Source organism: Eumetopias jubatus, unplaced genomic scaffold (genome assembly GCF_037043125.1).
Source record: "Eumetopias jubatus isolate StellerSeaLion01/CBP00866 unplaced genomic scaffold, mEumJub1_p1.0 scaffold_10, whole genome shotgun sequence".
Lineage (NCBI taxonomy): Eukaryota > Metazoa > Chordata > Mammalia > Carnivora > Otariidae > Eumetopias > Eumetopias jubatus.
Window position 1 is genome coordinate 118100513 of NW_028274816.1, and position 24050 is coordinate 118124562.

A 24050-nucleotide genomic window follows, 5' to 3' on the forward strand; every position below is an offset into this window, starting at 1 on the left:
ATTCATATGCTCCCTTTTTTGTCATGCTTTCTCCATTTTACTTCAGTTTGAATTACTTTCCATTTGCATTCTTGCTCATTTTACACTTCAATTAAAGCAATTAAGATGCTTTTTGCCTTACCTTAGAGGCATTTGGAAATGGCTTTGATTCTCCCCAGAAGTTACAGGTCCCTGGAGGACAAGGCTCTTGTCCAATTCATCTTTGAGTTCTTTTTAGTACAGTGGACTAAATAAATGCATGTTACTGGACTGGACAGTATTGAAAATTTTTCAGCCACTAACAGTCTACTTCCTAAGTACTGATTTAAACATTTGATTTCCCGAGGAGTGAGCAAGAAGTACATGCTCTTTTAGGATTATAGCACTAATGCCAAGGAGAAAGGCCAACATCATGTTTGAATAAGGTTCAACAGTCTCGGGGCGCCTGGGTGGCTCAGTCGGTTAAGTGACTGCCTTTGCAGCTCACATTGTGATCCCGGGTCCTGGTGATCCCGGGGTCCTTCCTAGGATCGAGGGCTCCCTGTTCAGCAGGGAGCTTGCTTTTCCCTGCCCCCGCCCCCTCTGCTGTATTCTTTCTCACTGTCTCTCATATAAATGGATATAATCTTTTTTTTTTTTAGATTTTATTTATTTATTTGACAGAGAGAGACAGCGAGAGCAGGAACACAAGCAGGGGGAGTGGGAGAGGGAGAAGCAGGCTTCTCGCTGAGCAGGGAGCCCGATGCGGGACTCGATCCCAGGACCCCGGGACCATGACCCGAGCCGAAGGCAGACGCCCAACGACTGAGCCACCCAGGCGCCCTAAATGGATATAATCTTAAAAAAAAAAAAAAAAAGGTTCAACAGTCTCATAGTATGTGTTCATATAAAGACATACTATATTTTTAGGGGGAAATGAATTATGATATTTAAAAATCACTGCTGAAGTAACTGCTGAAGGTTGCAAAGTTAGTTCTAAGATCTTCCTTCTGAAACCCTTGGTTAGATAAATGATGTTAAATACAGAAAATTGGTTAGCATTAAGGCACATAGAGGATCAGCTTATTATAAATAGGAGGGAATTATCTATCTGAATTAATTATTTTATCTACCCCTGTAGTGCGCCCATTGATTTCCCTGGTGGCCATAGAAATAAGTCAGTAGTGTATGGTAAAAGCCTGAAGAAATGCTATGCTTCAGATTTTTTCAGTTATTTATAACATTTTAAATGCTGGCATCTTAGTTGAATTTTGTCAATCCTTGTCTCTTGTAAGAGGAATACACCAAAATTAAAAATTAATCAAATATAAGGCTACGATGGTATATTGGTAGTTACCAGTCTTTAACTGAGCATTAGAATTATTTGGAGAGGGTATTAAAAGTGCAGGTTACTGGTTCTATGATCATGATTGTTATTCAGTGGGCCTTAGAACTGCGTACTTGAACAGACATCTAACGTAATTCTGATGTAGGTGGGCCATGAACTACATTTTGAGAAATACTGATAGGATGTTTAGGAGTCTTCAGACTCTGAGTCACACTCTGGCCCTACCACTTATTACTCATGTAAGTTTGAGAAATTTATTTAATCTCTCTGAACTTCTTTTTCCTCCTCTGGAAAACAGGGAAAATGATACAGTTTACTTCACAGGTGTGTTCTAAGGCATGTAGGGGAGGAAAACTTTTTTGCTCTATCCATCTTGGGTTCATTGGCTAGGGCCCTTTAAATTAGACCGACAAAAGGCAGATAACAAGCAAAAAACATAAGTTTATTAACATTTCTTATGCATGGGAGTATTTATTGATGAGTAACTGAAACAGGTGGTTAGAACTTGAGTTTATATCTCATCTTAGCAAAGAACAGTAATTTTGTAGGAAAGAGACAAGACAAAGGAAAAAGACTGACTTTGAGCTTCTAGAGGTGGCAAATCATGGGAAGGCAAATGTGTGGAGAAACTAATAGTAGATAGGGCTGCTTAGTAAGGTTTGTTATGTAGATTCATTTATCTGGTGCAATCTCCATGTTGGTAAGGATCTAGAGTAGTCTCTGGTGATTATTTCTGTCCTTCCTGGTAGAGGGGCAGGGAAGACACTTTTACAGATTAAGTAAATGGGGCGGGGGGTAGTTTGCAGAGAGCTTTTCTCTTACCTGCTTCTTCTCAATTACCTGCAACTCAATTTAATCCTTATGCCAAAGTGACATATTTGGGTTGGCATATTGTTCTACCCTTTAGGCGTACTTGAGATAATACCTGTTTTAAAGGACTCAGCTCCATGCGTGTTCTGGAATTGTTGCTTTACAATGAATATGCATCCTCATGTATCACTGAACACTTGGCTTGCAAATGTCGGTGAGCTTCACCCCATTATCTCCAGGGAGTGATTGTTTTAGAAGCAAGTAATTTTGTAATAGAGGGTTGTAGATCGGTATAAAAATTACCTCGTCCACATCTGTGGGAAGGAAGTCTTTTTCTTCTTAGTTTGTTTTATTTTATAATTTATAGAAACAAAGAACCAACATAAACCAGTGGAATAGACAACTCAGTGGCTATGGGCTTCAGCAGATAGCTACGTTCTTCATGGGGCTTACTATGAAAGCATTATCACAAAGTCAGAATTACTGCTAAATTTCATTTATAAATTCTGACATGGGTAGGTTTACATTCTGATGGCTATGATTTGTCATATTATGTGTAAATTCTCAGTTTCTGGGTGAACAGTTCACAGTTGAATTCTTTGCAGGCTCTTCCACTCAGAGAATATTTGGTACATTAAACTTCTCAAATAATGTGTCCTGAATGTGGAAACTTGTATTAAAAAAATAGTGTTATTAACCGATTTATAAGTAGATAGAAAATATTTATTTTAAAGCATCAGTGACTCCATTTAAGTTTGTGTAATGAGCCAAAGTATCTAGGAAACAAAAAGGAATTAAAATTTCTCACTTATAACATTTACATTAGAGTGTAGATGCCTTTAATTACTTTTTCACATACAATTATAAAGTAAAATTTGAATTCACAGTAAGTTGAACACATTGCCATATTTAATCAAATGTTGTTCTCTTTTATGTAAATCACAAAGGAAACTGGGGAGCTATTTGTATTCAATACAGGTTAGAATAATTAACTGATTTGATTTATACAAGATTTTAGATTTTGTCATGGCAAGTGCATTTTTCAGAACTGCAAATTCCAAATTATTGTTACCTTACCATTTTTTTTTTAATTTAAGAAACTGAATTGGAACTTTAGTGCAGAGTAAAGTTTTTAATGTTTGAGTAGATCTCAATTAAATTTTTATTAGGGCTGTTATATTTTTCTATTATAATTTGCTATTTAAATACCTAAGATTAGATCTGAAGAAGATCAAGGTGGTAGAGAAGGAAGATTCTGGGCTTACGTCCTCTCACAGACACACCAAAACTACAACCCCAACGACCTTAAGACGAGTAGAACAGCTAATCCACAACTAAAGATAGAAAGGAGAAGCCACACTGAGCTAGGTAGGAGGGGCGCAGAGATATGGTGTAGTCAGGAACGACACCCCCAGTGTGGTAACCCTTACACAGAAGGTATATCACAAGTGTGGAAGTCCTCCCTGGAGAACAAGGGATTTCAAGCCCCACATGGGACATCTCCACTCTAGGGTCCTGTACTGGAAAGATGAGCTCCCAAAAAGCCTTGCTTTGACACTCAGCAGCGCTTAACTCCAGGAGAGCTGCTGAGCTATAAGAAACCCGAAACTCTACTCTTAAAAGTAGTCTGTGCACAAATGCACTCACTCCAAGAGCACAGAGGCAGGAGTTTGAAAAGTCCCTGGGTCATATGTGAAGGAGATTTATTTGCCAATTTTAGTGCATGTGCTGAAGGGGCAGGGGTTTGTAGGAACTTTATCCTGGAACAGAAACGGAGGTAGGTGCCATTTTTCTTACTCTCCTACTTAGCTGGCCTGGTGCTGGTAGGTGCCATTTCTGACATTCTCCATCTGCTTTACTAGTACCACTCACCATAACCCAGCATTCCTGCACCCCTAAATTGTCCCCCCTCCAAGCAGGTGACTCTCCAAAACAGCTTGTCAGCTGGATCTAGTACCCTTCTCAAATGGCTCCCTCCCCACAGCACCCATTGGGTGGCCTCCACCAAGACCAGGGACCCCCAAAGTAGCTCCTGCCATTCTGCACGCAGTGTGTGGGTGTGGCCTGGACCAGCAACCCCCAAACTGACTTCCACCCCAGAGGGTCAGCCCAACTCACTAGTGTGCCTATAGCAGCCGCATCCAGTCATTTCGGCCAGTTGTGCTAGGGACAGTCCCACTTATCAGTGCCCTTGCAGCCATCACACCCCAGTCACAATAGGAAGGCACATACAACCCACAGGGGAATACCCTTGGAGCTCCTGGTTTTGGTGGCCAGGGGGACTGTGCTTCTGGGCCCCACAGGATGTGTTCTACATAAGGCCACTCCTTCAAGACTAGGAGATGTGACTGATCTACCTAATACATAGAAACAAACACAGGTAGAATGAGGAGACACAGGAATACGTTCTAAATGAAAAAATAAGACAAAACCTCAGAAAAAGAACTAATGAAACAGATGAACAATCTTCTTGATAAAGACTTAAAAGCAGTGGTTCTAAAGATGCTCACCGAACTGAGGAAAAGAATGGATAAACACAGTGAAAACAGCAACAAAGAGCTAGAAAATATAAAAAACAACCAATCAGAGGTGAAGAATATAGTAAATGAAATGAAAAATACACTAGAGGGAATCGATAGCAGATTAATGATGCAGAAAAACAGATCAACAATCTGGAAGACAGAGTGGTGGACATCACCCAAGCTGAACAGCAAAAAGGAAAAAGAATTATTAAAAATGAGGATGGTTTAAAGGACTTCTGGGACAACATCAGGCCTATTAATATTTGTATCATGGGGGTACCAAAAGGAGAAGAGAGAAAGGGGCAGAAAACATTTTTGAAGAAATAAAAGCTGAAAATTTCCCTAAATCTGGGGACATTTGGGTCCAGGAATCACAGAGAGTTCCATATGAGATAAACCCAAAGAGATCCCCAGGAAGAAGCATAATAATTAAAATGTCAAAAATTAGGGGCACCTAGGTGGCTCAGTCAGGTAAGCATCTGACTCTCGATTTTGGCTCAGGTCATAATCTCAAAGTCATGAGATTGAGCCCTCCCGTCGGCTCTGTGTTCAGTGGGGGTCTGCTTCTCTCCTTCTGCCCCTCCCCCCAAATGAAATGTCAAAAATTAAGATCAGAGAGAAACTTAAAAGCAGTAAGAGCAAATACAGGAGAACCCCCATGAGACCATGAGCTGATTTTTCAGCAGAAACTTTGCAGGCCAAAGGGAGTAGCATGATATATTCAAAGTGCTGTAAGGAAAAAAACCTACAACCAAGAATACTCTCCCCGACAAGGTTATCACTCAGAATAAAAGGAGAGAGAAAGAGTTTCCCAGACTTCCCAAACAAAAGTTAAAGGAGTTTATCACCATTAAACCTGCCTTATAAGAAATATTCAAGGGACTTCTTTAAGTGGAAAAGAAAAGGCCATGAAGTAGAAGAAAATTATGAAAGAAAAAAATCTGACTGGTAAAAGCAAACATATAGTAAAGGTAGTGCAACCACTTGTAATGCTAGTATGAAGGTTAAAAGACAAAGTAGTAAAGTCTATTTCTACAATAATTAGTTAAGGCATACTCAGAATAAAAAGTAAAATATGACATCAAAAACATAAATGTGGGGGCAGATGGTAAAAATGTAGTGTTTTTAGAATGCATTTGAGCTTACATGACCACAAACTTAAAATAGACTACTGTATATATATTCGGGTGTTGTATGAATCTCATGGTAACCACAAGCCAAAAATCTATAATATATACACAAAAAAATAGAAGGGAATCTAAACATAATACTAAAGAAGGTCCTACAGTTTTCAGAGTATAGGTCTCCTCTCTGCTTGATTAAATTTATTTCTAGATATTTTATTCTTTTTAATAGTTGTATATAAATAGGACTGTGTTCTTAATTTCTCTTCCTGAAGGTTCATTATTAGTGCAGATTGAGCATTTACTAGAGGAGGTACTATATGTACTCTGTGTATATTATCTTGTTTAATCCTTGTGCCCTCTTTGAGGTTCATTTTATCCATATTCTAAAGATGAGGAAACTAAGGCTCTAAGGAATTAAAGAAACTTTCTCAAGATCAGATGGCTAATCGGTGCCAAAACTGGGATGAACAGTTTATTGACACACACTCTTGTTATTCTTCAATCTTTTATGAGTAGCTTGTAATTATAGATAAAGGAGTTGGTCATGTGGTTATTGTGGTTGTGGTGCGCCATCTCCTTCAGACTCCAGACAGTTTTGCAGATTCACTTTTCCAATTTCCTTTTTTTCCCCCCTCTTGGGATATTTACAAATGATTATTTTTTTATATCTCGTCAATAATTAATTTCATTTGATCCAAGCAAGATCCTTGAATGATTGTATATTTACCAACAGTGAAATTGGCAGTAGAACTATGATTTTATGAACTATGTTTTAAAAATGAGTTATTTTCTTTAGTGTTGATCATATTTTCACATAATTTAGCTATATTTTTGGCAGAAAATATGTGTACCAATTTTTTTTCTTTATTTTTGTTTTTGTTTTCTTAAGTAGGCTCCACACCCATCATGGAGCCCAGCATAGGGCTTGAACTCACATTCCTAAGATCAAGACCTGAGCTGAGATCAAGAGTCAGACACTTAATGGATTGAGCCACCCAGGTGCCCCTGTGCCTATTCTTTCTTATAAATATGTCTCTAAATAAACTAAGAAAGAGTTTTTGGGATTTCCTTAAAATGTATGATAAGAATGAATAAGCCTATTAACTCAGTGATTTCTTTTTAGTAGTAGAATCTGGATGTTGAGGTAATTAATGTAGTATTTTGGGCTAATTTTAGGGCCATAGAATTCATTTTGATCATTTTTCTTTTCATATCTAACTTAAATTGTCTCTGTTTTAGCATTTATTATCTCAACTAAAAATTCATGTTATATTCCCTTGCCACACTTCAGTTGGTATTGCTAGCACCTTTTTTCAATGAGAAAAAAAGTATTTCAGTGATTCTTTGAATATAAACGCCTAGTAAATCTGCATATCCCTTCTTCATTATCCTCTTAGCTGGTTGTATGTGATGTAGGGATTACAGCTGATTTAAGTAGATCTCAGAAGGTCATTGCGTATGTGAACAGGTTGCTTCCTCAACAATGTTAAAGAGCTATGTTACTGTTTGAAAATACTGGGATATTTTGCCTGTTTTTGTTTTGTTTTGTTTTGTTTTGTTTTAAATGAGAATCCAGTTTTGGCATTAAAGACCTATTTCTGCAGCTGCAGCCTCTGGTAAGGTGAGACTTGATTAGGATGGCCCAAAGTATGGGCCAAGAATTATTTAGAATGTTGGGAGTATGGTGTGCTGCTGTTGTGAACCAGAAAAAATTATACCTGTAGGTGGGTGATAAATTCAATCCTATTTAACTAGTAAAGTGTAAGTTTTGGTATTGACCTATGAATTGCCAGTAGAGTAATTATTGCAGTCATTACCTCTAACTTCTTTAAGTGAAAATAAAGTTAGTTTCCTTCCCTCTTCCCAGGAATTCAGCTGCCAATTCATGTAAAATGTTTGGTTAGTACTAATATATATAATTTACTTTAGCTTGCTTTTGGCAAATACTCGATAATGGATTGCATGCAGTCTATAACGAAAATACGAACAGATCACATAAGTTTAAAAGGCAACCGTAAAACATGGTTTTAATTGGTGACCATGACAGTCTAATCATTTTTTTTTCTTTTAAATATCTTCTACGTGTCTTTCCACATTTCTCCTTAAGCAAAGAAATTGTGTTTCTTAAGGAGATTAATAAACAGTTTTCAAAAGTAAAAAAAAATTGAGAGGCAGTTAGTGTGATTTGTGTGTGTGTTTCTAATTTAGTGTATTGTGTAAACACCAGTTAATCAGAAGTACTTACTGAACATATGCTCAGTACCAAGAATTATAGAAATAAGAACACAGTTTCTGTTAAGGCTGCTGTCTTCTTTGTTTTGTTTCAGGGTCAGATTTTTTATGTGCAGATCTATTACTTGGAAGAAAGTTTAGAATTTGAGAAAGCTGTTTCTCTGCAGGAACAGAAGAGGTTTCTCTTTCTTTCATATATTCTAAATGGAGTGAACAGATATCTTAATTTTGGAAAAGGAAACAGTATGCTATCTTAATATATTTATCAGACACCTGTGATTACTCTCCTTATTGTTAAATTTTTAAATACTTCTTTTTAGTAGATTCAGTTATCTAGGTATTTGAAGTAGATACCTCTCTTCTAAAAAAAATGAAAGCTACGTGCTCATTAGAAGTTTTGCATATTTTAAAAATTAGCTCCAGTTCCAAAATAATTGGACCTTTGCAAAGGTTGATTCATCAGAAGGTTACAAGGGGGGCGTCTGGGTGGCTCAGTTGGTTAAGCGACTGCCTTCAGCTCAGGTCATGATCCTGGAGTCCCGGGATCGAGTCCCGCATCGGGCTCCCTGCTCAGCGGGGAGCCTGCTTCTCCCTCTGACCTTCTCCCCTCTCATACTGTTTCTCTTTCTCTCTCTCTCAAATAAATAAATAAAATCTTTAAAAAAAAGAAGGTTACAATGTAGTATATTTGGTCTTTGTTTAAAAAAGAAAAATGTGTACACTTGTGTGAAAATTTTATCTTTTTTGTATCTCAGTCTTTCTTGATGATTTTGTTATAAAATTTTAAAAATTAATTTAGCCCATTGATTATTTGAAACTGTGAACAATGATTTTGTGTAATTTGAGAAATCATAACAATGGTATAGATGATAACAATGAAAGTATTGAAAATAATCTTCCCAAACAATCTAAGTGACATTCGGTTTAAATACATGTACCTTCAGGGGTGCCTGGGTGGTTCAATCAGTTAAGCGTCCAACTCTTGATTTTTGGCTCAGGTCATGATCTCAGGGTCATGGGATTGGGCCCCACTTTGGGCTCCGAGCTCAGCAGGGAGTCTGCTTGGGATTCTCTCTTTTCCTCTCCCTCTATCCCTCCCCCTGCTTATGCTCTAGCTCTATCTTGTGTGCGTGCGTGCTCTCTCTCTTTCTAAAACAAATAAATGAATCTTTAAATAAATAAATACATGTATGTCCAAATAAATATGGCTGTATGAAAACATGCAATTATATTTTTTCTTTTTCCTTTTTTTTATTACCTATATTTTAAATAATTTTTCATGCAACAAAATGTGTTACTAGTCTAGTAAAAACAAGTAATATAAATTTAAAATTGGGGTGCTTGGGTGGCTCAGTGGATTAAGTGTCTGACTTCAGCCCAGGTCATGATCTCTCAGTCCTAGGATCGAGCATCTGGCTCCCCACTCAGTGGGGAGTCTGCTTCTCCCTCTCCCTCTGTCCCTACCCCCATTTGTGCTCGCTTTCTCTCTCAAATAAAATCTTTCTAAAAAAAATTAAAAATTAAATTAGTATTATTAGAATTTTCAATTTTTAACTTTTTTTTTAAAGATTTTATTTATTTGACAGCACAAGCAGGGGGACCTGCAGGCAGAGGGAGAAGGAGAAGCAGGCTTCCTGCTGAGCAGAGAGCCTGATGTGGGGCCCAGTCCCAGGACCCTGGGATCATGACCTGAGCCGAAGGCAGACGCTTAACTGACTGAGCCACCCAGGCGCCCCTTGAGTTTTTAACTTTTTAAAACATGTTATAACTGTGACTCAGTTTTCACTGTTGTTTATAGTTACTTTTAATAATAAGTAATTAGTTCTTTTTAAATATCAAAGTGTAGGGTAACTTCATTGTCACTCTTAGAATCCCTGTTCCTAGATTTTGTGGATCATTAAGAGGACTATTCTAGGGATAGCCAAGTTAAGAACTTTCTAAGAGAGCATAAAATGGGGACAAGTTAGAATCAGTGACTTCTGTCAAGGCCTTTTTTGTTTTCACCTGTGGCAGGTATGGTCATTTCCATGTACTTTTTCTGCTTCAGGGTAAATTAGAACATTGTCTTTCTCAAAATCTCAGTTCTTCCATCTGCTCATGTGTAATAACGTGCACAAAATTCTGTATTCCTAGTGCAGATTGATTTTTATTTTCATATTTTACTTTCAAAAGAATTTCACTCTTAGATCATTTAAGTAAAAACCTCTCTTTTAGGTTTCAGGTATAGAAAACAGGGCAGAATAAGGAGTATGAAGGGAAAATAGAGAGACATCAGCTTTAAGTCCTGAGAGCCCCTTGAAAACCAAGCAAAAAGAATGTAATTTTTCTTAAAATTTTGTGGAAGTTGGTAGAATATATGTTTTCATTTATTCACCTTCTTACGACTATAGCACTTACACAAATACAGTACAGGTATGCATTTTGATTTGACTATCTCTCAGTTATCTTGTTGGTGAGTAAAAAAGTTTTCCCCCTAAATTTGTGCTAAAACTACTAAAGAATAGAGTAAGAATCCTTTGAAAGCAGTGGAAATTTAGAGAACACTGTTCTTGTCTTCCTAGTAACTTGTAAGTTATTGGAGGCCAAGTTTCCCTACTGATACCAATCTTCATCTTTTATCACAGTTAACATTATTCTGAATATATATATCCTGGGTTCAACAAATAATTCTTATTTGTTCATTAAAAAATATTAAATGAGTGTTCAAAATGTGTCAGGTATTATTCTGAGTGTTAGAATATAACAATGAACAAAATAGGCCGTAAGACCTTACCTCAAGGAAGATATGTTCTAGCTGAAGGAGGCATCCAATAAACAAAACAAGTAAATTATGCCATATATTGATAAATATTAGGGAGCAAAGTAAAACAGGGAAAAGGGATGGAGGAGTATCATTAGGTGGGGTGCAGTTCACATGGTCTGAGAATGTGACATTTGAGTGAAGAACTGAAGGAGTCGTTGGAGTAACCATTGCAGGTATCTTCGGGAAGAATGTTGAAAAGTTTTGAAGCAGAGAAGTAGCATGATTCTGTTTAAATTTTTCTTCTGAAGTGGTTTTTTTTATTCTTAGTGAAATTAAGTCCCCCCATTATTATGAATTGTCTGTCTGTGCTTGTTAATCTGTGGTCTTAATGTTTTTCAATTGCATGTATTGATGATTTTAAATCTTTATTAAACATCTAACTGGTCATCTCACTTCTGTTCTTGCTGCCCACCAGGCTGTTCTCACCTTAGTAGTGAAGAGTAATCTAAGTGAGATCATGTCACTCCTCCGCTTCAGGCCCTCCATGGTTCACAGTTTAAAACCAAAGTCCTCACAATGACCTACATTAACCTGACCCCCATTTTTCCTTAGACTTTATCTCCTACTCCTGTCTCCCTCACTAACTCCACTTCAGTCACTCTGATCTTCTTTCTTTTCCTTGACCTTGCTAAGCGTGCTTTTGTCTCAAGGCCTCTCTCCTTGTTCTCTCTGTGTAGAAAGGTTTTTCTCCATTTGCCCCCTTGCCTCCTCCAGATCTGTACTCCTGTCACCCTCACAGTGTGATCTTACAGAACCACCCTATTCAAGCCCATGGTATGCCTCTATCAAGGCCCTTTTTAGGACCATGGTAGGCTTCATTTATTCAGATCTTTAATATTATTTTATAAAGTTTTCTTCATAAAAATCTCACATCTTAAAGTTTACTTTTAGATATTTGTTTCTTATGGGGAATTGCTAGTTTTGTGTTTTTTCTCTTTAATGTTTTCTTACACGTTATTAATGTTATAGAGAAAAACATTGATTTTTGTATATGTATTTTGTATCTCTACAGATTTTTAAACTCAGTTATAATTTGTAAAAAAATAAAAAACCTCTGTTTTTTGATATGCATTGTGCTCATATGCAAAGAATAACCTTGCTTCTTTTCTAATTTTATACTTTGTATTTATATCTTACTGAATTGGCAAGAATTTTCAGATTCATGTTAAATAATAATTGAAGGGTTCTGCTTGAGGTTGGGAAGTAGAAAGATATGAAAGACCTTCACTCCCATTGTAATAACATGAAATCATCACATAAACTAAATAATCATACTCTTTTTTTAAAGCCCTCGAATGCAAAGAAATCTTAGGAAGGGAGAGGGAAAGACTAAACTCCAGAGGGACAAAGCCCTTCCTAGGTGATCAAGGGATGTAGAGGTCTTTCCTATCTCAGGCCAGAGGCTGAGATTGGGAGTAAGGCTGGCAGAGGAGTGAGCCTGCCTGAGGACAAGCTTTACGGGAATGAGGAGAAACCAGCCAGACTTTTGAGAAACCTGTTTCAGATTTGAATCTGAAGAGACCCTAAATACAAAGATAATTGTTTCCACCCAGTTCTCTCATGTGGAAATCTTGCTGAGATTGGGGGCAAGCTGAAAAGTGAAGAGAGATCTCTTGATTTGCAGTTTCATGGCCTAACAGTTTTGAAATCTCAGACTGTTGAAGGCTAGCAGTCTCAAGGCTCTGTGGTCCCTAGGTGCTGTCATTTTGTGAAGTCTCATAGTTTTGGTCTTGCGGTCATGCAAGTTTAAGATCTAACACAGAGATTGACAAAACATTTTTTTAAAAAGGCAGATAATAAATATTTCAGACTTGGGGGCCATATGTCTGTTTATCACCATTACTCAACTCTGCCATTATAAGACATTAGCAGTCATAGACTATATGTAAGTAAATGGCGTGGCTGTGTTTTAATAAAATGTTATTTATATAAACATGCATGCAGCCTTTAGGCTGGAGTTTATGGACCCCTAATTTCAAAAACTAGCAGTTTCTGGGTTTTCCTGAATAAAAATCTGAACTCAGTTTTCAAAGCATTTGAACAGAGGCAAACTTAGTCTAACCAAAGCTGCAGTCAAGCTCCTATCCAAAATCTGGGATGATCAGTGATATCAGCCCCATGGAAATGAGGGACTTTGCATTCCCTATTTTCATCATTCCCTTGTGTTGATTGCTCTCTGGCATCATTCAGTCTGAGGAACATCCTTTAATACTACTTTTGGTGCAGTTCTGCTATTGATGAAGTCTCTCAGCTTTGATTTGTCCAAAAAATTCTTCATTTTGCCTTTTTTGGGGGAAGAATATTTTCACGGGATATAGAATATGAGATTAACAGTACTTTTTTTCTTTCAGCACTTTTTTCCCCCATTGTCTTCTGGCTCCCTTGTTTCTGAAGGGAAGTCATTGCTTATCTTCGTTCCCTTGTTTGTAATGTGTTTTGCTTACCTCTGTTGCTGCTTTAAAGTTTTGCTATTAGCAATTTGATTGTGACTTGCCGTGGTTTGGTTTTCTTTGAATTTTTCTTACACAGAGTTGTTTAATGAACTTTGGGATTTGTGGAATTACAGTTTTCATCAGATTTGGGAATTTTTCAGCTGTTATTATTTCAGATATTTTCTGCCATCCCTTTATGGGATCCCATGTGTGTTGTGCTGCTTGATACTATCTTATATAGTTCACTAAGATTCTAGTAACTTCACCTTTTTTCTCTCCTTATGCTTCCATTTGGATAGCATTTCTTTTGCTTGGTGTTCAGAATCACTTATCTTTCCTCTGTAGGTTTTAGTCTGCTATTAAATTTTCCAGTGAATTTTTAAATTTCAGATATTGTATTCTTTAGTAGTTCCAGTTGGTACTTTTTTATAGATTCCATTTCTTTCCTCAGTGTAGTCATGGTTTTCCGTAAATTCTTGAGGTATTTCTAATAGATGTTTTAAGGCCTTGTTTGCTAATTCCATCATCTGTTATTTCTATTAGCTTTTTGTATTGACTAATTTTTATCTTGGTTTTGGATCACTTTTTCCTGCTTGTTTTCATATTTTTGTGGATGCTAGACATTGTGAATCTTAAGGCTAAGTGGATTCTCCCTTTAAAAGAAGTTTGTTTTCTTTTGATAGGCAGTTAAATTACTTGTGGATCAGCTTGACATTTTGAAGGATTTTTTTAAAAGCTGTGTTGGGGCAGGTCTGGAGTAGTCTTTATTCTGGAGTTAGTTTTTCCCCTTTTTTAAGTGTGACCCTCTGAGTCTATGAATACTCCCAGTGTTCATTCAGTAAGGTATCTCCACTCTGGCTGGTCAAAACTTAGGCATATCCAAGCCCAGCCTCAATGAATTTCACTGTGTGCATACACAGCTTACTCTTCTGCTATTCTGCCAAAACTCAACAAGAGTCCTGTGCGGACTTTTGGAGCTCTTTCTTTGTATAACTCTTTCCTCTCCAGTAATCTGCCCTGTAAATTTCAGCTGTCTTAACCTCCCAGAACTACAGCTTCTCGGTTTAACTTAGTGAAATCTCACTGCTTTGGGTCCTCATACCTTACCAATGTCTGGAAAGTGGCTGCAGGTAAAAAAAACCATGGCAATGGAAGGACTCACCTGCTTGCTTTCTAGATCTTACTTTAGTTCTTTGGGGGGAAAAGCACATATAAAATGTAACTATGGTTGGAGCTTATCTGTAATTTTTTATTGTACCCTCTGTTGAATGAGGAGAGAAAGATATTCATGTTTTCATGATGCTCCTATTACTTACCACATTATAAATCCTATTCTACCTCATCTGTCATTTATTGACTTTTGTTATTTATAAGATCCTTTTCATATTCTTTTTCATTAATTTAATAAGTATCGACTCTGTAGGTAGTTATTCTATCAACAGGATGAATCAGACATGGATCCTGCTATTAGGATGATTACAGTGTAACCAGGAATGAAATAAGATAAAAACAGAGAGAGAGGCAAACCATAAGAGACTCTTAACTCTAGGGAATAAACTGAGGGTTGCTAGAGGGGAGGTGGGTGGGGGGAATGAGGTAATTGGGTGATGGGCATTAAGGAGGGCACTTGATGTAATGAGCACTGGGTGTTACATGCAACTGATGAATCATTAAATTCTCCCCCTGAAACTAATAATATACTATATGTTAACTAATGTGAATTAAAAAAAAATCTTTAAATCCAAGATAGAGATTGAAAATTATGAAAAATGAGTATAAGAAAAGTGGTATAGGAACCCAAAAAGAAATATCTCAGTTGTTTATTATTTTACATGTTGGATTTAAGCAAACTACTTAATGGGAAATTGCAAACATTTTTTTTCTGATTTTGAAGCCACTTTTATATTAATTTAAATTTAATTTTCATGCCGTTTTCTTTATTTTTTAATTTATTTTAGAGCACAAGCGGGGGTGGGGGAGGGGCATATGGAGAGGGAGAGAGAATCTTAATCAAACCCAGTGGGGAGCCCAACTCCAGGCTAGATCTCATGACCCTGAGATCATGATATGAGCCAAAATCAAGAGTCAGCAAAATCAAGAGTCAGACACTTAACCAGCTAAGCCACCCAGGCACCCCAATTTTCATGCCATTTTAGATATAATGTATTTGTCTTTCAGAGTGTTGTTTAGGTAATTGTTTTTAGCAATTGAATTGGAAAATTAAAATGTATCCTTGGAAGTTAAATGATCAGGTTGAACTAACTGCCTAGAAGAGAAGTCTGAGGTTTTATAATCTTACTTGATTTAACGCTCAGTGGAGGAATCAGACATCATTGATCTGGAGAAACGCTACTGGTTGCTAAAGGCTCAATCCCGGACTGGACGGTTTGACCTAGAGACATTTGGCCCATTGGTTTCACCACCCATTCGTCCATCTCTAAGTGAAGGTAGGAATCATTCTATTTTCTACAAATGTTCTTAGGTAAACACACCTGAAGCCATCTCTTATTTCTAATCAATATATCTTAACTCTAAAAGACCCCATAATGTTATAAGTTTGCAAGTTTCTTAAAAATAGTATAGTGGAAAAAAACTAAAAGGGGAATTAAGATTGTAGTGTTGAGCTTCCTATTCTACCTATGTAACCTTGCATAAAGGTTAGCTCCCTGCACCTGAATATCCTCAAATATAAAACGAGTTTGACCAAGTTAGTCACTGTATTCCAGTGAAGTATCTCAGCCACTGGTACAGGGATTAGGGTGGTGGTCACTGCCTGGGTAGAGCTCCAGGTCTCCACACATAACCCCACCTCTTCTTCACCTCAAGCGCCTCCACTTTTTTTCTTCTACATAAGAAGGTTCCACTGCTGTATCCACCCCACCCCACCCCTATACCCCCTGCACCAAAAAAAGATTTAAGAAACTGTTGGACTGGACCATCTCTGAGGTCCTTTCTAGCTCTAAACTTTTCATTATTATAACATTTTTTGTTTAATTAGGAATACAGAGAGTAATTATGGGTGATATCATAAAAATATTCAGAATCTGAATATTTGGGTTCTCTTTTTGATTCTGACCTTTTTCAACTTTTCTTTACTTTTGGCCAATCATTTAACCCCTCCTGAGCTTTAGTTTTCTACTGTTTAAGGAATTACATTCTTAAAATGTACAGTCTGTGTTCTTCAGATTCCTGGGCTACTTCAGAAGTACTTATTGGAGGAGCCAGAGCAGATAGGGCTCTAGGCTTTTCCACTTACTTCAACAGTGCAATTGGGATTTTACCTTTTTAGAATTGAATATTGAGAAATCATTTTATTTGAAAACAAAATTATTCCACTTGTATTTTACAAAAAGTTTAAAAACCACAGGATTATATTCTCTTTCTGATTTTAAATATTTATTTATAAAACATGAACTATGACAAAGAAGACTACAGTACAGAGAATATCTTTTGTTTGTAATATGGTGTTTTTTTTCTTTGCTTAATGAAAGCTTTATGGGAGCTTACATAACATGTTATATCTTTGAGCATACATCAGCTTTTCTCCTTCATTTTTCCTTTTTCTTCTTAATCTTTCTAAGTAAGGATAATTGTAATTGCTGATTTTTTTCAGTTTTTAATTTTTTAAATTGATTTTAATTTTTTACATACTATTGTCATCTTTAGCTGTTACAACTGATAGAAGATAGAGACAAACAGGAAAATATAACTGAACACTAAACGACTGTAATGTATTTTCTGCGAGGATCTTAAGTTTTAGTTATACCAGGAGAAAAATGCTTCCTGAGACAGTGGGAATTACTGATAAACTTTTTTTTTTTTAATTTGGCCAGTTTATGGGTGTCATTCTCCTTTCATAAACATGATAGTATTAACATTAGGAGGCTTGTTGGCTGTGATTTATGGTGTCTTTTCCTATTTCACAGGTTTGTTCAATGCTTTTGATGAAAATCGTGACAATCATATAGATTTTAAGGAGATATCTTGTGGGTTATCAGCCTGTTGCAGGGGACCCCTGGCTGAAAGACAAAAATGTAAGTGTGTTAAACATTTAATTTAAACAATTAAAAATTTGCAAACTGTATATACAGAGAAAAAATTAGCATTCATCCATGTAACATCATCTGTGTATTAAGGCTTGAATTTTTATCACGTTGTCAGGTTGGCAAATACCAGTCTCACGTTGAGGTTTTACTGAAGTCAGTCTAAGGATTCAATCTTCTCTTCTTTTTTACTGTGGAGTAGTTTGGGATCTTTGTGATTAATAATGGAATTGATTTTCCTGATGAATTTGCAGTTCATGATAAGTGAACTACATCAGTCACAATATATTTGACAGTAAGCATTTAGAAAACATTTTCTGGTAGTCCATAGAGAATTTTGTGTCTTGCATAATTTAAAGTACAACTCATTTTCTGTCACTTGTATACATTAATATTTTATTAGTAAGATGAAATCTATGATCAAAACACAACTTTATTAAATACTAAAATGGTCTTTTTAACCTAGCTAAAATGTTATAGCATAATTTACAAGCATAAGTACATTACATTATTAAATCTTAACCATATTTGAGAAAATGCAACAAATTGGAACCTAATTCTATTGTATTTACTAGGATCATCATTTCTGTGTCTTTCTAAAATACAGCTTCACAAATGTCACTTATTTTGGGTGTGCTATTTGATATTTTGATCTTCTTTAGTAATATTTACTGTGATGCACTCAATTGATTTAATAGCATAATTATTATGGCGGCATATTGAAATAGATAATTATTTAATCTTAAAATTCAGGATTCTTCCCTGATGATATGCCATTACTACAGTCTGGCTTTATAGTAGATTACATGTTCCCATTAAAGTTCTAATTTTAAATAAGGAGGCTGAAATCTTTGCTTCTCATATGAGGTTAATTATCACCTTATATTTGTTTTTAATTTCCTTTTTGCTGATGGACTAACAGAAGTTAGCAAACTGTCGTGATTTGTTTGGAGTTAATTAGGAAAGTGCTGATATTTCTTTTCTTTTTTTTTTTTTGAAGATTTTATTTATTTATTTGGGAGAGTGTATGTGCAGGAGTTAGGGGAGGGGTAGAAGGAGAAGCAGACTTCTTGCTGAGTAGAGAAGCAGACTTCTTGCTGAGCAGGGCTCAATCCCAGGACCCTGAGATCATGACCTGAGCCAAAGTCAGACACCTAAACCGACTGAGCCACCCAGGCACCCCACTGCTGATATTTCTAATTCTTAGTATGTTGTATATAACTTCATTGAAGAGTTGAAATTGTTCTTTGGCAAAAAATTGAGTGTGCATTAATTATATTAGAGAGGCAGAGTGGAAGCAGACCATCTTTATAACACCTTGTTATTGATTCTTTTTTCTTTTTTAAATTTGAGAGAGAGTGAGCAATTGTGAGAGTGAGCAGGGATGGGGAGGGCCAGCAGGAGAGGGCGAGAGAGAATCTCAAGCAGACTCCCCACTGAGCATGGAGCCCAAAGTGGGGCTTGATATCATGACCCTTAGTTCATGACCTGAGCCAAAACCAAGAGTCAGACGCTTAACCGACTGAGCCACCCAGGTGCCCCACCTTATTATTGATTCTTAATATAAATGGAATATTTTCAACATTATAAAAATCAATTCTGCAATGATCAGTTTTAAATATTAGAAATTAAAGGCTTGGATTACCTCCTCAAAACTCTGAGGTATTGTAATATTTATTGTATGGTAACTTAAACCTTTTTTATTAGTTTGCAAGGAATTTAGCTCTAGATTTGGGGAAAGGATAGGACTCTGTAACCCAGGTAGTGATTCAGAGAGAGATATATGAAGTATGCAGAAATCCTACTAGTGCAGAGGACTTTAAAGACGTATTATAGTCTGCTGCAGATGAGAACTTAATCCAGAATATACTTGCTTGAGAAACTAAGTGATTTTAGTAGGGCAACTTCTAGTGAAAGTCATTGTACTTCAGAATAGAAAAGTAATTTCCCTCCATAAGAGTTTCTTTTCTTTAGTTTGCTTCAAGGTGTTTGATGTTGACCGTGATGGAGTTCTCTCCAGGGTTGAACTGAGAGACATGGTGGTTGCACTTTTAGAGGTGTGGAAGGACAACCGTACAGATGATATCCCGGTAAGTTCTGATTTTATACATATTGTTGCATGTAAACTTCCAATAGGAAAATAGAGTGGAGGATTTAAAAAGAGAGGCTACTACTCCACATATTCATAGCTGAAGGTACAAAATTGGGAAGAGAATATGCCTTAGAAAATTTAATAAACTGAACTTACTGTGTAAAGTAAGAATGAAACTGCAGGAGAATTCTCTTAATTATTTCAAAGCAAATCTATTTATTAAGGTAATTTTAAAAAAGTACTTGACTGATAATTACTAGAGTGGAGGGATGTGGGAGGATGGGTTAAACAGGTGATGGGAATTAGGGAGGGCACTTGTGATGAGCAGTGGGTGATGTATGGAATTATTGAACCACTATATTGTATACCTGAAACCAATATAACATGTATAACGCTGTAAAAATATAAAATAATATTAAAAAAATTTTTAATAAAAAAATTCTTTAAATACTTGACCAAAATACAGTATACTTTAGCCATTGAATAATAAAAATGGTAACTACTCTTTTCTAATTATTCCTTTGGATCTCTTTTTTTAAAGGAGTTACATACGGATCTATCTGACATTGTAGAAGGCATATTAAATGCACATGACACCACAAAGGTGAGTCTAGCTAGGACTAAAATGAATTATATTCTTTTCTAAAAATACCATGGTGGGGCACCTGGGTGGCTCAGTCGTTAAGCGTCTGCCTTCGGCTCAGGTCGTGATCCTGGGGTCCTGGGGTCCTGGGATCGAGCCCTGCATCGGGCTCCCTGCTCTGCGGGAAGCCTGCTTCTCCCTCTTCTACTCCCCCTGCTTGTGTTCCCTCTCTCACTGTGTCTCTCTCTGTCAAATAAATAAATAAAATCTTTTAAAAAATAAATAAATAAAACTACCATGGTACTCTGAATTAGGATATATAGCTTATATACATATTTGAATCTCTCCTGCATCATCTCCTCCAAGTGCTTATTTGGACTTAGTTATAGTACCTCCAAGTTGTCTCTAAAGATAGCCCATTCCATCTTTTTTTTTTTTTTTAAGATTTTATTTATTTATTTGAGAGAGAGAGAGAGGTGTGTGCACAAGAGAAAGAGTACAAGCAGGGGTGGGCGGAAGGGCAGTGGGGCTTGATCCCAGGACGCCGAGATAGTGACCTGAGCTGAAGGCAGATGCTTAACTAACTGTGCCACCCAGGCGCCCAGCCCATTCCATCTTTAAACAACTCCATTAAGTGTTTATATATACATCTATATTTTATAAGCTAGGTATTTTATAAAAATTAAGTAGACATAGCCCTTATCATCTATGGTTTATAATATTTATTTTTCCCATTTTAATAAGTTATGGTAGGGCTAACCTTATACTGAGCAAAAGAAGTCACACAATAAAGAATATTTACTGTATGTTTCCATGTATATGAAACTCAAAAACAGAGGCAAAACTAACAAATGGTGATAGGTATTAGAATAGTTATTTGGGGGATGGGTGGATTAATTGGGAAGGACCGTAAGATATCTGGGATGATGGAAATGATTTTTTTTTTAAGATTTTGTTTATTTGAGAGAAAGAGAGTGCACAAGCAGGGGGAGGGGCAGGGGGATAAGCAAACTCCCTGCTGAGCCAGGAGCCCAACATGGGGAGCTCGACATGGGGAGCCCCACGTGGGACTTGATCCCAGGACCCTGAGATCACGACCTGAGCCGAAGTCAGATGCTTAACCAACTGAGCCACCCAGGCACTCTGATGGAAATGATTTTTTATCTCAATCTGGGGGTAATGCATACATTCCTGAATTACTTTTTTCAATAGTATTGGTAAAGCTCTCCCCTGAATTATTTAATGGCAACCAAATTAGTCATGTAATACCAGGAATAAGCATATACTTTACAAAGAGTAAATTCTTGATTTTTTTTAGACAACATTTATTAATAAGGATATTATTATAGATTTATTCCTATGGCTTATATTACTGTAATGTCTTTGTGACCCTGTGTGAAATTGAAAATAAAGCACATATGTGAGGCACATTTGAGTTATTTTGAGCCTTTCCATTCAAACATGGATATGTACCAAGTACCAGATTGGTTAGAGATAGTCCGTAGTGGTATTACAGAGGTTTAGAAAAAATAAGTGACATCAGGTTTTTTTTTTTCTTTCTTCAGTCACAATTCCAGAAGGAATCATTATAGTCTTATTAACTGATGCTCAATAGAAACAAATAATAGAAGTGAGTCTTACAGGGCTTGAGCTTGTTTGGCAATACAGCCTTCTCCCTCCTTTGCTTCTCTCTTCCAAAAAACTAAGGTATCCACTTCTCTTTGATATGCATAGAAACCTGGAAAAATTTCTGTTAGGAAATCCCTGATATAGAGGTACCATTTCTAATACCCTTTTTCTGAGCGGTAAATATGTAGGTATTATTACTGTCTATTTTATGTAAGATGTAATTTCTTCTTCTGGCTCTACTGTGAACATTAACAAGAAGATAATTAGGGACATCTGGGTGGCTAAGTTGGTTGAGCGTAAGTAGGTTGACCTACCTTCCTCTCAGGTCATGATCCTGGGGTCCTGGGATTGAGCCCTGCACTGGGCTTCCTGCTTGGCAGGGGAGTCTGTTTCTCTCTCTCCCTTCCCCCACTCGTGCCCTCTCTTACTCTCACTCACTCTTTCTCTCAAATAAATAAATAAATAAAATTTTTTTAAAAGATTTTATTTATTTATTTGACAGAGAGAGTTACAGCGAGAGAGGGAACACAAGCAGGGGGAGTGGCAGAGGGAGAAGCAGGCTTCCCGCAGAGCAGGGAGCCCGATGCGGTGCTCAATCCCAGGACCCTGGGATCAAGACCTCAGCCGAAGGCAGACACTTAATGACTGAGCCACCCAGGCACCCCAATAAATAAAGTCTTTAAAAAAAAGAAAAAAAACAAGAAGCTAATAATGGTAACAGTTTAGAATAAAACTTGGACCTTTCAGCCAAACCTATTAACCATTATCACTGGAGACAGATTATGTCAATATTACACTTTTTTTGGTACTTTTAGATTTAGTATTAACATACTAAGAAGAAGCTGTATTATGAAAACTAATAATTATAATCACAGTACTTTAAAATCTTTTTGTATCATATATGGTTATCATATAGTGAAAAGAGAACATATCAATATCATTAATAAAAGCAAAAAACATTACTGTTCATCTAGAATTGAACACATGCAGTAAAGTTATAGCTTTACTATAATTTTAGTAAATTATAGTTATATGAACTATATGGTTATAGTTCTGCTGAACAAGAAAAAAACATGTTGCCTCTATATGCATATGTAATTTTTTGTATATGTTGACACCACAAAAATGTTGCTTTACTCAACTTGTAATTTGTTAAATTGTTTTTTGGGGAAAATTAATATAGTTATTTATTCATTTTTGATATATCAAAAATTTGTTATCAAGTTCCTTTAAATGTCTAATTAGTCTGATAATATTGTCAGATATTTCTAAGAGGGGCTTAGAAAATTGTTAGAATTGGGACTCCTGTGTGGCTCAGTTGGTTGAGTGTCTGCCTTCCTCTCAAATCATGATCCTGAGGTCCTGGAAGAGCCCCACATTGGGCTCCCTGCTCAGCAGGGAGCCTGCTTCTGCCTCTCCCACTGCCCCTTCCCCTGCTCATGTTCTCTTGGGTCATTTTCTCTCTCTCAAATGAATAAATAAAATCTTTAAAAAAAAGAAAGAAAAGAAAATTATTAGAATAAAGTGCATAATCCAGAGAGTCTGCTTTTTGCTTTCACAATTTGTAAATATTCCACTTTCCCTATTCAGAGCCTTTTGCGGTTTTCCATAGATAACCCTTGAAGCAGGAGATAATGTGAGTTATTTCCCAGATCTATTTGGAGGAATGAAGATTGTTGACAATAAATTGTCCTTATTACCACTGACTGCTTTGACAGAGTTTTGTTACTTTTAAACTTATCCTAGCTGGTCTAAGTTTTCAGATGAACACACAGCATCTACTTTAAATTTTTGGTTTGCTTTCAGAAAAATTACTGATATAAGTTTAATAAACCAGATTTTATTCAAATGCTATAAAAATGAGGGCATTCTTGGGGTGCCTAGATGGCTTAGTCAGTTGGGCGTCTGCCTTCAGCTCAAGTCATGATCCCTGGGATTGAGCCCCATGTTGAGCCCCTTGTCGGGCTCCCTGCTCAGCAGGGAGTCTACTTCTCCATCTCCCTCTGCTCCTCCTCCCTGCTTATGCGTCCCCTCCTCTCTCTCTCTCAAATAAATTAAAAAAAAAAAAAACAGTCTTTAAAAATGAGGACATTTCTTAACATGAAATCTTCTAAAATATTCTTTCTCTTTCAGATGGGCCATCTTACTCTAGAAGACTATCAGATCTGGAGTGTGAAAAATGTTCTTGCCAATGAATTTTTGAATCTGCTTTTCCAGGTATGTTTAAGGTAAATGACAGGTACAGAAAATAGTAGTTCTACGTCTGTTTCATTGTGTAGTGGTTATTACAACTCAGCTACAAAACCACCTATTATAAAAAGAACTACATTATCCTGTATACACCTGAAAGATGGTAAGATAGAGTATGAGAGCCCTGAGGCATCTCAAAATCATGACATGAGAGATGAGGAAGTAGAATAGAGGTGATTATGTTTTATTTATCTTATAACTCATGGTAGACCAGCGTGTTA

The 24050-nt window shown here is 36.6% G+C and overlaps 1 protein-coding gene across 6 annotated transcripts in view; it reads left to right on the forward strand.

Moving 5' to 3' along the window:
• USP32 (ubiquitin specific peptidase 32) overlaps positions 1-24050 on the forward strand; it is a 214187-nt gene that overhangs the window by 117982 nt on the left and 72155 nt on the right. For all 6 annotated transcript variants that reach the window (XM_028109328.2, XM_028109329.2, XM_028109332.2 and 3 more), the window contains 5 exons: positions 15548-15679; positions 17159-17266; positions 19250-19365; positions 19909-19971; positions 23713-23796. In XM_028109328.2, the coding sequence (XP_027965129.1) occupies positions 15548-15679; positions 17159-17266; positions 19250-19365; positions 19909-19971; positions 23713-23796 (503 nt within the window). The remainder of the gene's footprint in view (positions 1-15547; positions 15680-17158; positions 17267-19249; positions 19366-19908; positions 19972-23712; positions 23797-24050) is intronic.